Consider the following 15,896-nt stretch of genomic DNA (forward strand, 5'->3'; position numbering starts at 1 on the left):
AATCTGGGTCCAGACCGTGTTCTTTTTTGGCACCCTTATGGGTGCTATCCCAAGGGGGGAGGCGTGGTGGAAAGCTGGGCTTTTCTGCCCCACCACTCCTGCTTCCTCCTGGGGAAGGCCATCTCCTGAGGTTACCTGTGAGTCACCCTCCATGGGCTGGCTCAGCCCCATTTCCTGTTTACCTTCCTGGCGAGTGTCTTTCGGTGCCAGCTAATTACTCAGCGTGGGGAGAGAAAGAGGGGAAAGGGCATCTGAAAGCCGCAGCCAAGATCTCTTCCCTTGGCCCGGAGAGCCCATGGACCTGCCCTTGGACCCGGGAAAACCATGATTTACCCGAGGTGAACCTTGCCCACGCTCTCCCTTGCCAGTCCTTAAAATGGCAAAGCAGGAGGCTGAATTTCACGGCTCGGCTGCAGGCGGTGTGGATGCGAAACGGGCACTCCGCCAAGCTGAGCTGATTGCCTGGTGGGTTAGCAACTGTTCAGTTCCAAGCAGGCAAACGGAGGGCTGATGTGACCAAGGTTACCGTGTTGTGTGAATGCAGTCCCTAGGAACTGGTCTGATGAAGCATGTCTGGACGCAAACAGTAATGGAAACAGAAGGAGGGAAGTGGCCAAAAAACAAAGCAGGTCGTGTGTAGAAAGATGGAGGAAGAGTAGAAATGTGCGGGGTGTTAAACATTAAGGACTAGAAGCTTGAAGAGTTGGAATATTGAGTCTCTCCAACTGGCCCCAGGGATTTGGGTGAGAAGATCTCATGCCGGCTCTGAAGCTGATTACGTGCCGTTGGATTAGTGTGCAGATGTCGTAAATCAATCAATAAAAATCCGGTCTGGGAGGTGCCTCGTGGGACAGCCCAGCACCACCAACCCCGCCACCGTGTGCAACGTGCATTTGCAGAAGATGAAGCCAGGCGACTTCCCTCAACCGTGCAGGGCTCCCAGGATGGTGGGTAGGAATTTGCAAGCCCACTCTTTCCAAATCCTTCTGTAGCACAAGGAGAAGGAAGGCTGCCAGGAGGGAGGAACGGGATGGATCAGACCTTCCGGGGGGGATTATCACCAGGGACTGCACAGAGGAAGCGACGAGGTGTAATCTAAAGGGGAGATCGTTTTTCATGCAGCGACAAATGAATTTACGGAATTTGCAAGACAAGCAGTAAGCCCGGGCTATTTGGTTCTCTGGGTTTTTTAGCCCGCGGAAACTTCAACTAAACAAGCCGAGTTTGTTGCAAGGTGTCCCCAGGGTGTGGTCAAAAAAGTCAGAATGGTGGCCACAATGGTGTGATCGAATCTCCGTCTGTTTTTTATGTGCAATCACAGGCGGTGCTTCAGTCGGGCACCATCTTGACTTTTTTGACCACATCTGCAGACACCTGTGGTCTGCTGGATCCTGACTGGCTGAAGCACGTTGCGCAGACCAGCATTTTGCACCTGGCGGGGGCTCAGCTTGGCCTGGAAAGCCCAGTCTTTTGTTGCTCTCTAACGGGCACCACTGCAGACTTCCAGAGAGGGAAACGGAGCTGGTCATTGTTGCTTCGCCAGAGCAGAAGTGCCAAGACCTTTGCTCGGAAGCTGCGTGTGTGTGTGTGTGTGCACACTGCATCCTGCAACATGTCCAAAACCATGACAGGCACAATTTGCGGTGAGATCTGGGAATATGCAGGCAGTCCCTGATACTTCTCCCTCAAGATGGCTCCTCTCCTCTCTGCGTTCATGTTGCTAGTCCTCTTGGTCAGCGTAGGAATAAGTCAGATTCGACTAACTGTGGCGGGCCACCTTTCTCCGACCTGGCGCCCCCAGATGTGTTGGGACCCCACCTCCCAGGAGGCCAAATTTGGGGAATCCTAGTCTGAGGGGGCGCCAGGCTGGACGCGTCTGCTGTGGTCAGCCCTAAACTGGCTCGCTCTGCTTCCGCTAACCCGGCCGTGCCTTCTTTCCTAGGGCGGAGAACTACTGGTGGCGGGGCCAGAATAAGCGAACGCTGAAAGTGGGCCAATTCCCACGCAACACAGTGACCTCGGTGGCAGGGCTGTCTGCCCACGACATCAGCCAGCCTCTCAAGAACAGCTTCATCCATACGGGCCATGGCGACACCAACCCGCAGCAAAGCTGGGGCTTTCCTGACAAGATTGATGAGTAAGTACGAGGATGGAGGAGGTGTGCCCGTCCTCCAGCTCGCATCTCTTCCTCCGTGCCTTCTCTGGGTCATCCCTGATGGGGGAGCAGCCCCGGTCCCAGAGCCTGCCACCACCTGCGTCCGGAGCAGTGGCAGGCATCCCAGCCCAAGCCGGCCGAGCAGGGGTTGGTCCGCCGAGCGTTTTCCAGCAAGGAATATCCACATCTGCCTCTGGGTTGCCCCTTGGGGAGAAGGGGAGGCCGAGAGAAAGGCATCTTTCTTTCCCCTGGGCCGTGGGGAGAAGTTCGTATGCACAGGAGCCCAAATGCCTGCCTGGCTCTGGGTGGGGAGATCGGCTGCATTTGCACGATGGGCATGGGCCCCTTTTCCAGACGTGCATCCCCGTGGAACCATAAACCCTGGGAGTGCACAACACGCTGAGCTGTGAAGAGCAAGCCAGGATTAAAGCTGAGCACGTTGCCTATGCAACTGCCAAGTCTTTAGCTGACCTGGGTGTGGGTGTTGGTGTGAATGCAGACGGTGAGGAGCGTGGCCTGGAGAACCCGGCTGTGCCTTAAAAAGAAGCAAACTCTGCTAATAGAAGCCCCTTTTTCTGAAAAATAAGACAAAGAGCTTTTGTGTGCCGAGAAGCAGCAGCTGAGTGATGCTTTCTAAGTCACTCGCTCCAGAAGTAGCTTTCACTGACTTTTCTCTCTTCCTGAAAAGGACCTTTGAGATTCCTTCACCCACCTTTGATTCAGTTCCTTTATTATACAATCACCGACTCATACACCCACGTTGGCGGATGAGGTGTAGTTGGCCCTTAAAACTGGTGCAAGACTTGCAACATCCGGAGGATGCGTCATTCCCCACATCCTGTGTAGGAAGGTAGTTTCCTTCCTCAGAAGGCTCAGCCCCTCCTGTGGCCATCTTACCTTTCACATTTTATTTTATTGCCAAAATTTAAGATAGGTCGGCGAAAGCCTCGGTGTGTGAGCCGTGGGTGTGGGTGTGTGTTTTGGCCCTTGCGTGTGTGCATTCCTCCAAGTGGGTGTGGCTGCGTAACCTCGGCTCTGCCTCTCGATGTGGTAGCTGGGTGGGTGCTCTGAGGTTTGCCCGCTGCCAGTGGTGGTCACTGTGTTTGGACACACATTTAGCCGGGCTAGGCCCAAGCCTGCCAGAAGCATTCCCGTGACCTGTTCGGTACCTTGGTTGAGGTCCAGAAACACAGGGAGTTTTTCAGGCCACAATTCAGGAGCGGCTCACCTTGGCTTTGTTATGGGATGTTTCTCGACCTGATTCAGTGTTAATAATTAGGGTGTGTGGATGGGTGTTGTGTTGTGGTTGAGCATATTGTGCAAACAAATTGGGTGAGTTTACGGTTCAGCATATTGTGCAAAGCCGGAAGATTGGTGGATTCAGCATGCTATGTGAGGGCACCCCGTAGGTTTTGTCAGCCTCAAGGTCCTTTGCTCTTTTCCTGGGGGGCAGCAGTGTGCCCAGGTTGTGTGAAACCCACCTGCTTGATAGAATTGAAACTGGGAGGCCTAGTAGCTCCCAGGCCTAAAATCCCATCATCTGGGAGTCACTGCAAGTCAGCTTGAAAGCTTAAGCAGCCCTTCGAGGGAACTGCTCTTCAACAGCAAGCAGAGCGATTGCACTTTTCACCTGCGCTGATGGTATATCATCCAAACAGATATATTTTCCTCTAGGTGAGCTACCCCAGCCGGCCAGCAAGCCATGCCTAGGAGCTTGCAAACTCTTTAGGCAGAAACCCCAGCTCTTCCGTGCTCCGCGTGGGGTCTGAAGCAGCAAGTGTGGAGAGAGAGGAGAGAATGGTCAGAGAAGGCAGAAAGTGGATTGTTTCAACCTCTCTCTTTTTTCTCCCCCTACTCATCTTCTGCAGCTTGTACCTGGGAAATCCCATGGACCCCCCAGATGTCCTAGGATTGGATTTGAACCCTGCTAGGCCTACTCAGCTGCCAGGAAGGACAAAAAGTAAGAAGTTTCATCATTCCATCCAGCCATCCACCTGCTTGCCTAACTAGAGCTGTTCCCTCCAGCTCAGCCTGACTGCAGAGTCACCATTGCATGACTGCATTGCAGAACTACAAGACCCAGGGTGCTTTTTGTCTGTGGTCCCCTGCACTGGTGCATGTTGGGAACTGTAGTCTCCAAAGCCAAACAGCAGTTATGCCCAACAGAAGAGGGTTATCTGTAGCTCAGGGTTGAACTGCGTCGTCCTGGGTAGTCTCTGAGCCTGGCGGTTGGCTTGCAGATGTTGCATTTCCTGCCTAGGTAGCACCGTCAGTGCGAGGGAGGGTGGGGACCCCTGCTACCTGCTTGGGTCATGTCATGTCTGCAAGCAAATAATCAAGCTCCGAGAACACCAGGAACTCCACAGCTGTGCCATTGAGACGGGGTGAAATGCTGAGCTGCAGCCACAGGATTTCCTGGGGCGGTCCTCTCTAACTGGATGGGAGGGAATCATAGGAGCTGTAGTCCCAGCACATCTGGGAAGCCGGGAAGGGCTGTTTTCTCAGAGCTTTTCTTTGGAACGGTTTCCTGGGCTTTCAGTGTTTTCTTACTTGCTCCCACTCACAGCTGCTTCTGTCCCTTATTCCTTCTTTTTCCAGATGCTTGTTAGAACCCAGTTTCAAAAGAATCTGGTAGCCACAAGCTTCAAAGAGCCACTTGTCCTTAGTCGACATCTGTTGGCATTCAAAGTAACTTTGGGGGTTTAAAAGCAGCATAGCCAGGCTTCCAAAGTTAACGCCATTGCCAAACCGTTGGAGCGCAAGGCTAACATGGCAAAAGTTTCCTCCATAAAATGAGAAATCCCAGCCATGTTCACCTGGTCACTGAATTAACTCACTGTGTGGGTTTGCACAATACAGGTAGCCCTTGTTTAGCGACTGCCTCGTTTAGCAACCATATGCAGTTGCAACGGTGATGAAGAAGTAACTTTGCCACCCATCCTCGCATTTACGACCTTTGCAGGTCTGTAAAGCAAAGGAAAGCTGAAGTAAATCGTGAGCACTGTTGAGGTTTCACTTAGCGACCGCTTCGTTTAACAACCAAGTTGCCAATACCCATTGTGATTGCTAAACGAGGACTACCTCTACAGTGAACCCTAGACTAACCAAATAGGTTTGCACAACCCACCAAGCCACAAAAAACTAACTAAGGTTAACACTAACCAGGCTCAGAACTTAATGGGAACGTCTCCGCTCGGTCTGGTTCCTTGGGTTGTGCGAATACACCAAGTTGAACCTTTTCATCAAAACCACAAACTTTTGTCATTTCCTCATAACTTTTCTTTTTCTGGCAACAGTCTGTCAGAGGTGCTTGAGTGATCAGTTTATGTATTTATTTATCCAATCGGGGTGGCCGTCCTACTTGTAAAACGTGACCCCCAGTGGAGTAAAACCAAAGTAACAATAGATATAAAAGCACCACAACAGCACTATATCACAAGAGCCAGTCTGATGTAGCGGTGAAGGTGTTGGACTGGAAACCAGGAGGCTGTGAGTTCTAGTCCCGCCTGAGGCATGAAGATGTGTGGCTGGGTGCCCTTGGGCCAGTCCCTCTCTCTCAGCCCAAGAGCCAATCAGGAGTGGTAGGAGAGTTCTAGTCCCGCCTTAGGCACAAAAGCTGGCTCTCAGCCCAGCCCGCCTCGCAGGGTGGCTGTTGTGGGGAAAAGAGGAGGAGGATGGAGTACTAGGTATGTTCTCCACCTTGAGTTATTTATAAAAATAATAATAGTAAAGGTGGGATAAAAAAATCTTAAAAATTAATCTTTTGAACTTAGTGCCATAATCTCCACTGTACTATTATCTGTAAATGCTAAAAAAAAGAGAAGGAGAAGAAAAAATTATGCAGAGAAAATACCATCTTGACTTTTTAAACTTCTCATCCAAGTATTTCCCTGCCTTCCTCCCCAAATACCCTATTAAAGAGGACAGTTTCTACCCAACCGGGGGGTGGGCTGTTGCATGAATAGCCTGAGACCCCCTGCCCACGTGTGCAAGTCCTGCTGTGCACATGCGGAGGGCGGGCGTTCATTCATAGCAGCCCGGGCTCTCCCGGCCATGGCTCACTAGGACAGAAGTCCGGAGGAGTTCAGCGTAAAGGAGTTTTCTCCTTTAAGAAAAACAATCTCTGCTTCTCACTCTGCCCCATCGCTGCTTAGGAGTGGAAGCTCTGCCTGCCGCAAGTTCTCTTCCTTGGCCCGGCCGATTTGCGGCTTGCACACCACCCACTATGCACCGCCTCTGCCCCCACCTCGCATGAAGCCGCTAACTAATGGCCTGCTCTCTCCTTTCTCTTTCTCCGGGGGTCTCTTTCTCTTCTCTTTCTCTCTCTCTGTCCTGCAGGAGAGCCACCACCTCGGCCGCCCCAGCCCTCGATACTTCTGAAGCGTAAGTGGGGCCGTGTTCCCGGCCACTCCTCCTCTTGCGTCTGTCTTCTCTTTGTGCCTCTCTTGACAGGCATTGTCAGCCCTTCGAGGTAGACCAGAGTAGGAAACCAAAGCCATGCATGCTGATACTACTTTTGGTATAAGGTAACAGCAACAGAACCTTGCCAGCCTGAATGCACTCCCCCCTCCCCCTTTACCTTTGTGAGATCCAGGGAAGGGCTTCTCTGAGGCATTTTCACAGGTTACGGTCCTGGTCCAGACTCAGGTTTCTTTCATCTGATTGTTGTCTTGGCTGTGGCTCTTCCTCCTGTCCCTCAGGGTCATTCCTTCTGCCTGTTACAAGTAGCTGGGGGTGGGAGGGCATACGTAATGGTCTGTGGGAAAGACCTTGGGAGATGGGGCGAAGAGAGGCTGCCGAGGGAAGGGTCAGATAAGAGAGGGCAGAGCCTGCAGCTGGATAGTGGGTGGGGCAAGAGGCTCAGGAGGGACCCTCCCTAAGTTATTGGGCTGTAAAGGGGACAGCAGGAGATTTGTACTTTCAGACTTGCAAGATTCTGTCAATGTAGCCTTACAATAAAGTAGAATTAGCTCATCTGGTCATGTTTCCTGTCTGGTCTACCTGGTAAGGCTGATATCAATCTTGCAAGCCTGAATGCACTTCCCCCTCCCCCTTTACCTTTGTGAGAACCAGGGAAGGGCTTATCTGAGGCATTTTCACAGGTTACAGTCCTGGTCCGGACTCAGGTTTCTTTCATCTGACTGTTGTCTTGGCTGTGGCTCTTCGTCCTGTCCCTCAGGGTCATTCCTTCTGCCCGTTACAGGTACCTGGGGGTGGGAGGGCATGCTGTGAGCCCTGCCTGCCCCCACTAACAACCGCCTGGTCCCCATCTCTAGAAATGAGGGGCTTGCATGAAGGTCTTGGAAAGAAGCATGCAGACCAAGACAGACAACTCACCTCCTCTCCTGACTGAGACATTTCTTCCTTCCTAAATTCCCCTTAGGTTGCCAGATGCGTCTCTCTCCTGGGCTGTTCCTTATAAGAGTACAGGTAGTCCTCGCTTAACAACCACTTGTTCAGCCACCATTCAGAGTTACGTCGGTGCTGAACAAGGGGTACTTATGACTGGTTCTTGTAATTGCGGCCGTTGCAGTGTCCCCGCGGTTACATGATCGCGATTTGGGTACTCAGCAACCACCTCACAATTAGGACGGGCACCGTGTCCCACGGTCATGTGATCGCCATTTGCAACCTTCACTGCCGGCTTCCGACAAGCAAAGTCAATGGGGAAGCCGGCAGGAGGTTGCAAATGGCAACCTCGTGACATCACTCTTAACAGCTGTGCTGGATTCACTTAACGACAGCAACCAGAACTGCCACCACTGCCGTCGTAAGTCAGCATGGTCACGTGACATCACACTTTATGACCGCGTGGCTCAGCAATGCAGTTGCCGGCCCCAATTACCGTTGTTAAGCGAGGACTACCTGTGTTTATTTTTTATTTATTTCCATCTATCCGTATGGCTGCCCATCTCACAAGCACGGCCCTGGATGGCTAACCACGTTGAAAAAGCTGTACAAATCAGAGGTCGATCAAAAGCAATAACCAAAAATGAAGAGATGTAATAATGGCATCTGTGGAAGGTCCCCAACCAGGATGGCGGGGCTCAGCTGATCTGCCAATCCTCTTTCCTGGAAAACAAGCTAGGTCTTAAGGACTGTCTGAAAGGCCAGCAGATTCGGACTAACCGGATCTTGGGGGGTGTTGCATTCCCAAGGACCAGCACAATTCACTTCTTCAGCCCTTACCTCATTCACCTGTATAGTAATCCCCATTTAAAGAAAGCAACACCCTTCAATAACACGACAGACTGGCCCATCCCGACTGTCCCATCCCGACTGTCCCTAGCCCATTAGCCTCCTTTTGAAAGGAAACCTCCTGAAAGGCAGCTGGCCCTTTTAGTTTTGCATCTGCTGCCCCCTGGTGGAATAATTTGGCTTTGGATGAATTCTAAGCAGGGGCCAGAGCTGCACACACCGTCCTGCTCAACTTCGGGGGGGGGGGGGGTCACCAAATCTGGCAGCCAAACTGTCCAGCCAGCCTACGGCCCCTCATTGCGAAGCCTTTCCCGTCGGATCATTGCTGGGGATGAGAACAGAATACAAATTTGCCTAAATATGATAAGAAGACAGTCAAACTCTCAGGGTGATTCCCTGTTGCCTTCATAAGGACAAGAAGCTTGACCTGTTAACTCATTTCTTAGATTTCCACAGGACAGAAACCTAACCTAACAGCATGCGGGGTATTCAGTGCTGGGGTGGGAGCCCAGGAGGGCGATGGGTCCTGTCCATTTCTGCCCCTGCAGATTGAGCGTGCCTCATGTTGTGCCCTCCCTGCTTGTAGGCTGCTGTGGTTTGGATTGCAGTGACTGAGAAGAGTGGGTTTTGGGGGTGGGGGGCTGCACGGCCCCACTGTGGTCATGTTTGCCCGTGCGGCTGAGCCCTCCCCCCCCATCCGTGGCAGTTAAAAGACCTAGCTGCTGTACTTTTTACAACTAGATAAGCCTGGTTAATCTTTTTGAAAGCCGGCACATAATGAAGTTGTGCCCCCTTTGATTACTGTTGAGTTCTGCGCATCTTTCAGGACCTAGGCTAAGCATGTTGTCTGAACGCAGCCAGCATGCTTCCCTCAGTACACGAGCACCACCCACGTGCATCTTCTCTTCGGGGGAAATCCTTAAATACCTCTGCTGCAGCATCCATGATATTCAGCCCTTTCTTCTGCCCTAGCCAAGGTGGCACCCAGTTCAGTGACCTGGGGGGCAGAGTAGATATTAAAAGCCAGCGTGGTGCCTGTCTTCAACCAGATCTCTAGAAGGCATGTGGAGTGGAGCAGTCATGGATCTGCAGCTGATAGTTATTTATTATAGGGACCAACCTACCCTTATTTGGTGCAGCTTGGTAGACCTGCTGGCAGGGAATGGGGGATTGAAGCCAAGTGCATCCAGAGAACATGAAGTTGGGGATGTTGCATTAGCTTACCCAGATGGGTTGGTGGTCCAAGTCGCCTTGCCTGGGTTCAGCATGCCAAGGGTGGTTGATCCGAAGACATCTGGCTGTCAGGAAAGAGGATCTGCCCTCCTTCCTATTTCTGGCGTCCTTGTAAAGGCATCTTCTACGCCAGTCACCCCCAGCTGGTGCTTTCTAGATGTGCCGGACCATAGCTCCCTGCATTCCCTCCCAGCACAGCAACCGCTGGGCAAGGCTGCAAACCAGCTGAGTCTTCCACGTTTCACGTTTCAGAGCCCTTGTACGACCCAGTGAGCGAGGAGGAGAACGCTCTGGCCATCAGTCTCAAGCAACTCTGCCTGAAAAAGAAATCCGGACCTGCAAGCGGAGGGCTGCGGGTTGGAAAGCCCTCCGCCTGTGTCTCGGGCACCAAGGTGGGCGAGAGGCTGCTCCTGCCGCGCTCCAAAGGGGGCGGCCCGCCTGCCAACGAGGTGACGCTAATAGACTTTGGGGACGAGCCTGTTCCCACCACCCCGTCACCCGTAGGGGAGTTCTGCGCCCCCTCCCTGGCCAGGCTGGCCATGCAGGCCTTCTCCCTGTTGGACAAGACACCTCCTCAGAGTCCCACCCAAGCGTTGCCCCGTCCCCTCCACCCGACTCCCATCGTGGACTGGGATGCCCGCCCCCTGCCTCTGCCGCCCGCCTACGACGACGTCGCCCAGGACGAGGAAGACTTGGAGGTGTGCTCCATCAATAGCGCTGAAGGGCTGGTGGGGCGGCCGCAGGGCAGAAGCTGGGAGACGGGTGAAGTTAACTGTGGCTTCGCCTCGGAGGGAGACCGCCCGGCTCCCCCGCTGGAGGACAACCTCTTCCTGCCCCCCAAGGAGACCAAGCAGCCGAGTCCTGCCCAGACCACGGAGATCTTCCAGGAGCTGCAGCAAGAGTGCATGAAGCGCCTCAATGTCCCCTTGGGCGTCCCTTCCGTGGCCACCCCCCCCAGCCCCGGGGAGGACAAGCCGCAGATCCCCCCTCGGGTGCCCATCCTGCCCCTCCCTTCCCGTAGGAACGAGCACGGCCGCTGGTCTGGAGAACCGTCCCCGGCATCTGGAGGGGAAGAAGACCGTCCACCCCAGATCCCTCCGCGAGACCGCTTGTCCCAGCCCGGATCCAGGACTCCCAGTCCGAGGGCGCTGCAGGGCGGATCTCCACAGCCGAGGGCCGGCCTTTGTTCCCCGCTTTCTCTGGGCATGTTCCTGTCCACGTCCCCCGGGAAGCAGCCCATGCCCACAACCCAGAGCTTCGCTTTGGATCCCAAATATGCCGCCCCCAAGGTAATCCAGGCCCAAGGGAAAGAGAGCGCCAAGGGACCCTGCATCCTGCCCATCGTCAAGGATGGCCGGAAAGTCAGCAACACCCACTACTATCTGCTCCCGGAGCGCCCCCCGTACCTGGACAAGTATGAGAAGTTTTTCAAGGAGATTAAGAACCCGGATGAAGCTGGGCCGCCGAGCCGAGCAGTCACCACCGCAACCGTGCGGCCCATGATCCAGCAACAGCCGGACTACAAAGCCAACTTCTCTTCCAACAACAGCAACAGTGCCGTCAAGGCCACCTGCAGCCTCCAGAAGATCATCTACGATGGCTCCGAAGGGCCGCGGCCGTCAGATAAGATACGACTGGTGAGTAGCGCTCTTGGCAACAGCCACATCGCTGGCTCTAGCCGGATGAGCGGGTGGACGTGTGATAAGGGAGTCCCCAGCCCAGGTCACAGGTGACGGTGAGAAGTCTACAAATTCGCCACGGTGGTGGTGTTCCCACAACGTGCAACCGTGTCTGCGGTAAACAGTAGTTTGCTTCATGCGCGGCTTGATTGATTTGATCCTGGTGACGGTTTTGGGGTTGCGTGCTTGCCTTAATTGCATTGCACAAACCATCCCATTTGGGTAGGGTATGTTCAGTGGAATGGGTGACCCCAGAAGATGAGTCAGTTCAGGAACCTGAAGGTTAAGCAGGTCCTGCGAATGCAACCAAGTCTACTTGGCATGACCTGCATTGTCTGAAAGGAGCAAGGAGCTCCGTGGGCAGGAGAGGCCTGTTCCCCTGCCCCCAATTTGACCCCAGGTGGAGAAGGTGGTTCTGGGACTTGAATTACTTTCCTTAAAACTCGGAGGGCCAGTTCCTGGTTGGCAGGCAGTTGAGTGACGCCTGACTTCAAGAAAATACGAAAGAGGTCACCATTCCTGACCCAGAGACATTGTTGGGCCACAGGATTCATGTCCGTCTCGTGCATGACACAGCGGTCAGTGGTGGCAACTGGTGAGAGCAGGAGCTGGTGCATAGATGTCAGATGTGCCCAGCTCCCCCCCGCCCCCCGCCGCTTCCTTCAAGCCTGCTGCATCCCTCCCCGCAGTCCCTCCCACAGGAAGTAAGAATTTGGGGCAGCCCCTCCGGAGAGCATCAGTTTCAAAGGCTGCCGGTTGGTTTCAGCAGGACCGTGACAGGCGGTTGTTACGCAGCTGCCTGGTTCTAGCATAAGATGTCCTGCCTGCTAATGGCGAAAGGGAGTTACACAAAGAGCACCCCGCTCTGTCTTCTTGGCTGCCACTGCAGGTGCAGGAGACCGTGCACGGCGTCACCACGGAGGAGTGTCAAGCCGCTCTGCAGAATCACAGCTGGAACGTGCAGAAGGCTGTCCAGTATCTGAAGGTAAAAGCATCTGCATGGAGCATTTCTCCTCCTGGCACAAGGTAGCGGGGGCGGGGGGACTTGCGGGGGGGCGGGCTGGTGGCCCTGGCCCAGAATGAATCCAGCAGAAACCAAAAACCAACCCTTGAGGGATGTTTTCTTGGATCACGGAGTTACAGACCAGCCTTCCCAATCCTGCTAACTGTCACAGGAGCTGGGCTTTATCTCCTAGCCTCCTCCCAGACACATGGTCATTGTAGTCCGACGCCTCTAACCAGCACTGGGCTAGGCCCCTGCTGGCAGGGGGTGGCCAACGTAAAGCTCCTGTAATGCACACCTGCTGCCCCCGGGTATGCCAGCCTAGAGGGCCACCTTCTCCCACCGGCACTACCGTTCTCCATGTTGGTTGAGGGTTCTGACGGCGACTCAGCTGGGGAGGGTTGTTCGGGGCCTTTTCGTGGACTTGACTCACCTTCCTTAAAACTCTGAGGGTGATGACATTCCTGGCTTGGGGATAGTTTGGGTAATGCTCGGCTCCGGGAACAGCAAGAAAACGGGCACTGCCATCCAAAACCGCTGGGCAACGGGCACAGATTGTGCCAAGCCCATAAATTCACAGGAGCCTTTTAATCCAGACCTGAGAAAAATGACTTGGACCGAGATCACGCTGTGGACGTGCTCCCTCCCGCAAGGCCCTTGGCCCTTCTGCCCTCCTTCCACCCTTTCCCTAGGCCTTTTCTCAAAAATGAGACCGCAGGGTAGACACGATGGTCAGAGTTAACCTTTGGTAGAAGTTTGTGGCTTCAGCGCATCAGGCAAACCCAGTCCATTTGGTGAGTGCGGGATTCACTGTATTGCGCAAGCTCAGAAAACAGGTCGATTCGTTACCTGGATCAAGCACGTGGTGCGAACGCAGCCAGTGGGCACTGAAGTCACACAAGATGCTTACCTGGGCGAGGCAGAGGCATTTACACAACATGCTAAGCTTGGGTAGCGTTGACCTTGGCTAGTTTGTCTTTATTTTTTTCCGGCTTAGCAAGTTGTGCGAAGCCAAGACGTTGAGCATAGTTCAGTGTATTGGGCCATCTTAGTAACCAGGTTAAATATGTTCTGGGAATGCAGCCGTCGCTTTCCCGTTGCTTGTGCAGCAGAGATGGAGGAGGAGGAGGAGCTCCAAAGACAGCACCCAGCCCTTCAAGATGGGGGTGGACAGCCCTTTTCAGCTCAGGACCTCCCTTCCTCCTCCTCCCCTCCCACCAACTGCGGTGGGGTTGCCGTTCTGCTTCAGGAGGGCTTCCCCGAGGAGCCCGCTCTGTGGCCTGGCCTCTTCCTTCGCCCACTGCCTTGCCTCCTCTGTAGGTTGAGCAGCTCTTTTGCCTGGGACTGAAGACTCGGCTGGAGTGTCACAAAGTTCTGGAGACGTTCAACTGGAACTTGGAGCAGGCCAGTTCTCACCTGCTGGACCCCTACAGTGCTTCCCAACACAAGTAAGAGCGACCGTACTGCGTGGCTGGGGGCATCCTCACAGGAGAGGGGAGGTCTCCTCCCAGGAAGTTTGCCAGTGTTGCCTTCTGGGAAGTATTTGAGCCTCTCAGATTAGCCTACAGCTCTGGCGTTTCCAGGCGGTCTCCCATCCAAGTACTGGCCGGCTCTGACCCTGCTTAGCTTTTCTTTGAGATCAGTCAAGGTTCCTTCAGTGCTCTGGAATCAATTGCTTCCCTGCCTGATTGAAATGTACGGTCAGGAACCAGTTTTGGAGAGGCAGTGGGGCTGCCACTGGGTGGGCCCTATTTTGCTCTGGGGCTTTAGGTAGGGCGCCCCTGACTTAACCAGGTCAGTGAAAGACTCAGTGCCTGGATGCCTGGATATGGTGTGCTAAGCATGGGTGATGTGAACCTGGTAATATTGTCAGCCGCGCTGGGTAGAGCAGCCCGGGAAATCTACTCCACAGACTGAAACTCCTTCTTTTTGGATGGCTCTAACGACAGAATACTGGAAGTCTGACTGGGCTGCTGGACCCCCACTCCCCCCACCTTCTTATACTCCTGTGCATCAGGGGGGCATCTGCTTGAGTTGCCTCCGAAGGTTATCTTGCTTCCCAGGGCTAAAAAAATGTTCCAGCCCCCTTTGCCTGGGTAATGGTTCCTGCGTATCTCCGTCAAGGTCACCTTCCTTACACTCTGCAAGTATTTCCGTGGCTTCAACATTTTGGATGAACCTAGTTTCCTTGAGAGCCAGTTTGGCGTAGGGGTTAAGGCACCAGTCTAGTAACAGGGAGGCCGTGAGTTCTAGTCCCGCCTTAGGCACAAAGCCAGCCAGGTGCCCTTGGGCCAGCCCTCCCTCTCAGCCCTAGGAAGGAGGCAATGGCAAACCGCTTCTGAAAAACCTGGCCAAGAAAACCGCAGGGACTTGTCCAGGCAGTCTCTGAGAATCGGACACAACTGAATGGATTAAAAAAAAAAGTTTACTTAGTTGGTGTGTGGTTCAATGTATTGTGTGAACTCAGAAAAGAGGAATTTAGTGAGCAGGTAAAGTGTGCTGTGTGAATTCATCCAAAATAAGAAGATAGGTTCTCTTCCCACTTTTCCACTGAATTTTTGTCCCCTCTGTGTGTGTGTGTGTCCTGACCACTGCAGTTTTGCTCCAGGGGGAGAGAGAGAGAGAGAGATCTGGTTTAATTTGGCCTTCTTCTTGCTCTTTGTCCTTCCAGACGGTGAAGGTGTTTGTCCTCCCAAACTGTTGACCCTTTGGGGATGCCCAGAATTGAGGACCCTCCTCTTCCAATACTATTGGACCAAGAGTCCCTTTCGAGACGGTGGATGACGGATCCCAGAGAAGCAACCCTGCAGCCAGGACTGCTGTGGACAGCCAGTGTGACCCCCCCACCTCGCCTCCCTCTCAGCCGGTGACGGTGCCCTCAGGCTGAGTTGCTTGTGTTCTCCTGAGCTCCTGCTTCTGGCTGTTATTCATGTCGCTGGATTTCTTTTGTAAAGAGAAGTGTTACGTTAATATATAAATACTCTGTTCTATTTTGGAAAAAAAGGATTCGCTGCCACCTGCAGATTTGTCTCCGGGGAAGGGATGGGGCTGGGGGATGCGACATCTGGCTGTTGAATTCTTGGAAAGTGGGTGCACGGGATAAGGGAGCCCGTGAGGGGGAGGCCAGTGATGTGATGTGTGTCATGTCGCCATTGCGCACCATCTTTTGATTAAGGTTGCTTTTTAAGTCCTTTGAATGTAAACAATGTGAAACTTTGTGCAAAAGATGTCATGCGTGCCAGTGCCTCATCACGCCAAGGACGTCCCAGCATTACTGGACAAATAATGCCATTGCCCAAACGATGCCATGTGTCATAACATTGTGCGTGTGATGTCATGCCTATGGCGGTGTTACTGTGCACATGACATTGCACGAGGTAGCATTGGTCCCCAAATGGGGTCATCACGCAAGTGATGTCACATCGCAGGTGGCTTTTCACTGGGCACCTTGGGTACATGATGTCACACGTCAGCATCATCATGCAGATGACACCAGTTAGTAATCTGGGTTAGTCATGCAAATGGCACAAAGGCATCTCATTTGCACACTGATTCCATAGCATCGTTGTAGCTTGCACTGAAGGCTGGTGTGCAGAAGTCCCAGCCCTGAACATGGTCTCTTTCCCTC

The 15,896-nt window shown here is 53.5% G+C and overlaps 1 protein-coding gene across 4 annotated transcripts in view; it reads left to right on the forward strand.

Moving 5' to 3' along the window:
• TNK2 (tyrosine kinase non receptor 2) overlaps positions 1 to 15,274 on the forward strand; it is an 80,834-nt gene extending 65,560 nt beyond the window's left edge. For 3 of the 4 annotated variants that reach the window (XM_063306247.1, XM_063306250.1, XM_063306246.1), the window contains exons 10-16: positions 1,943 to 2,137; positions 4,024 to 4,115; positions 6,494 to 6,538; positions 9,839 to 11,223; positions 12,155 to 12,250; positions 13,589 to 13,716; positions 14,940 to 15,274. In XM_063306247.1, coding sequence (XP_063162317.1) covers positions 1,943 to 2,137; positions 4,024 to 4,115; positions 6,494 to 6,538; positions 9,839 to 11,223; positions 12,155 to 12,250; positions 13,589 to 13,716; positions 14,940 to 14,946 — 1,948 coding nt within the window. In that variant the 3' untranslated portion in view covers positions 14,947 to 15,274. The remainder of the gene's footprint in view (positions 1 to 1,942; positions 2,138 to 4,023; positions 4,116 to 6,493; positions 6,539 to 9,838; positions 11,224 to 12,154; positions 12,251 to 13,588; positions 13,717 to 14,939) is intronic. The other variant, XM_063306249.1, reaches the window with a different exon arrangement.
• Positions 15,275 to 15,896: the final 622 nt, after the last annotated feature.

The sequence above is a fragment of the Candoia aspera genome, chromosome 6, assembly GCF_035149785.1.
Source record: "Candoia aspera isolate rCanAsp1 chromosome 6, rCanAsp1.hap2, whole genome shotgun sequence".
Lineage (NCBI taxonomy): Eukaryota > Metazoa > Chordata > Lepidosauria > Squamata > Boidae > Candoia > Candoia aspera.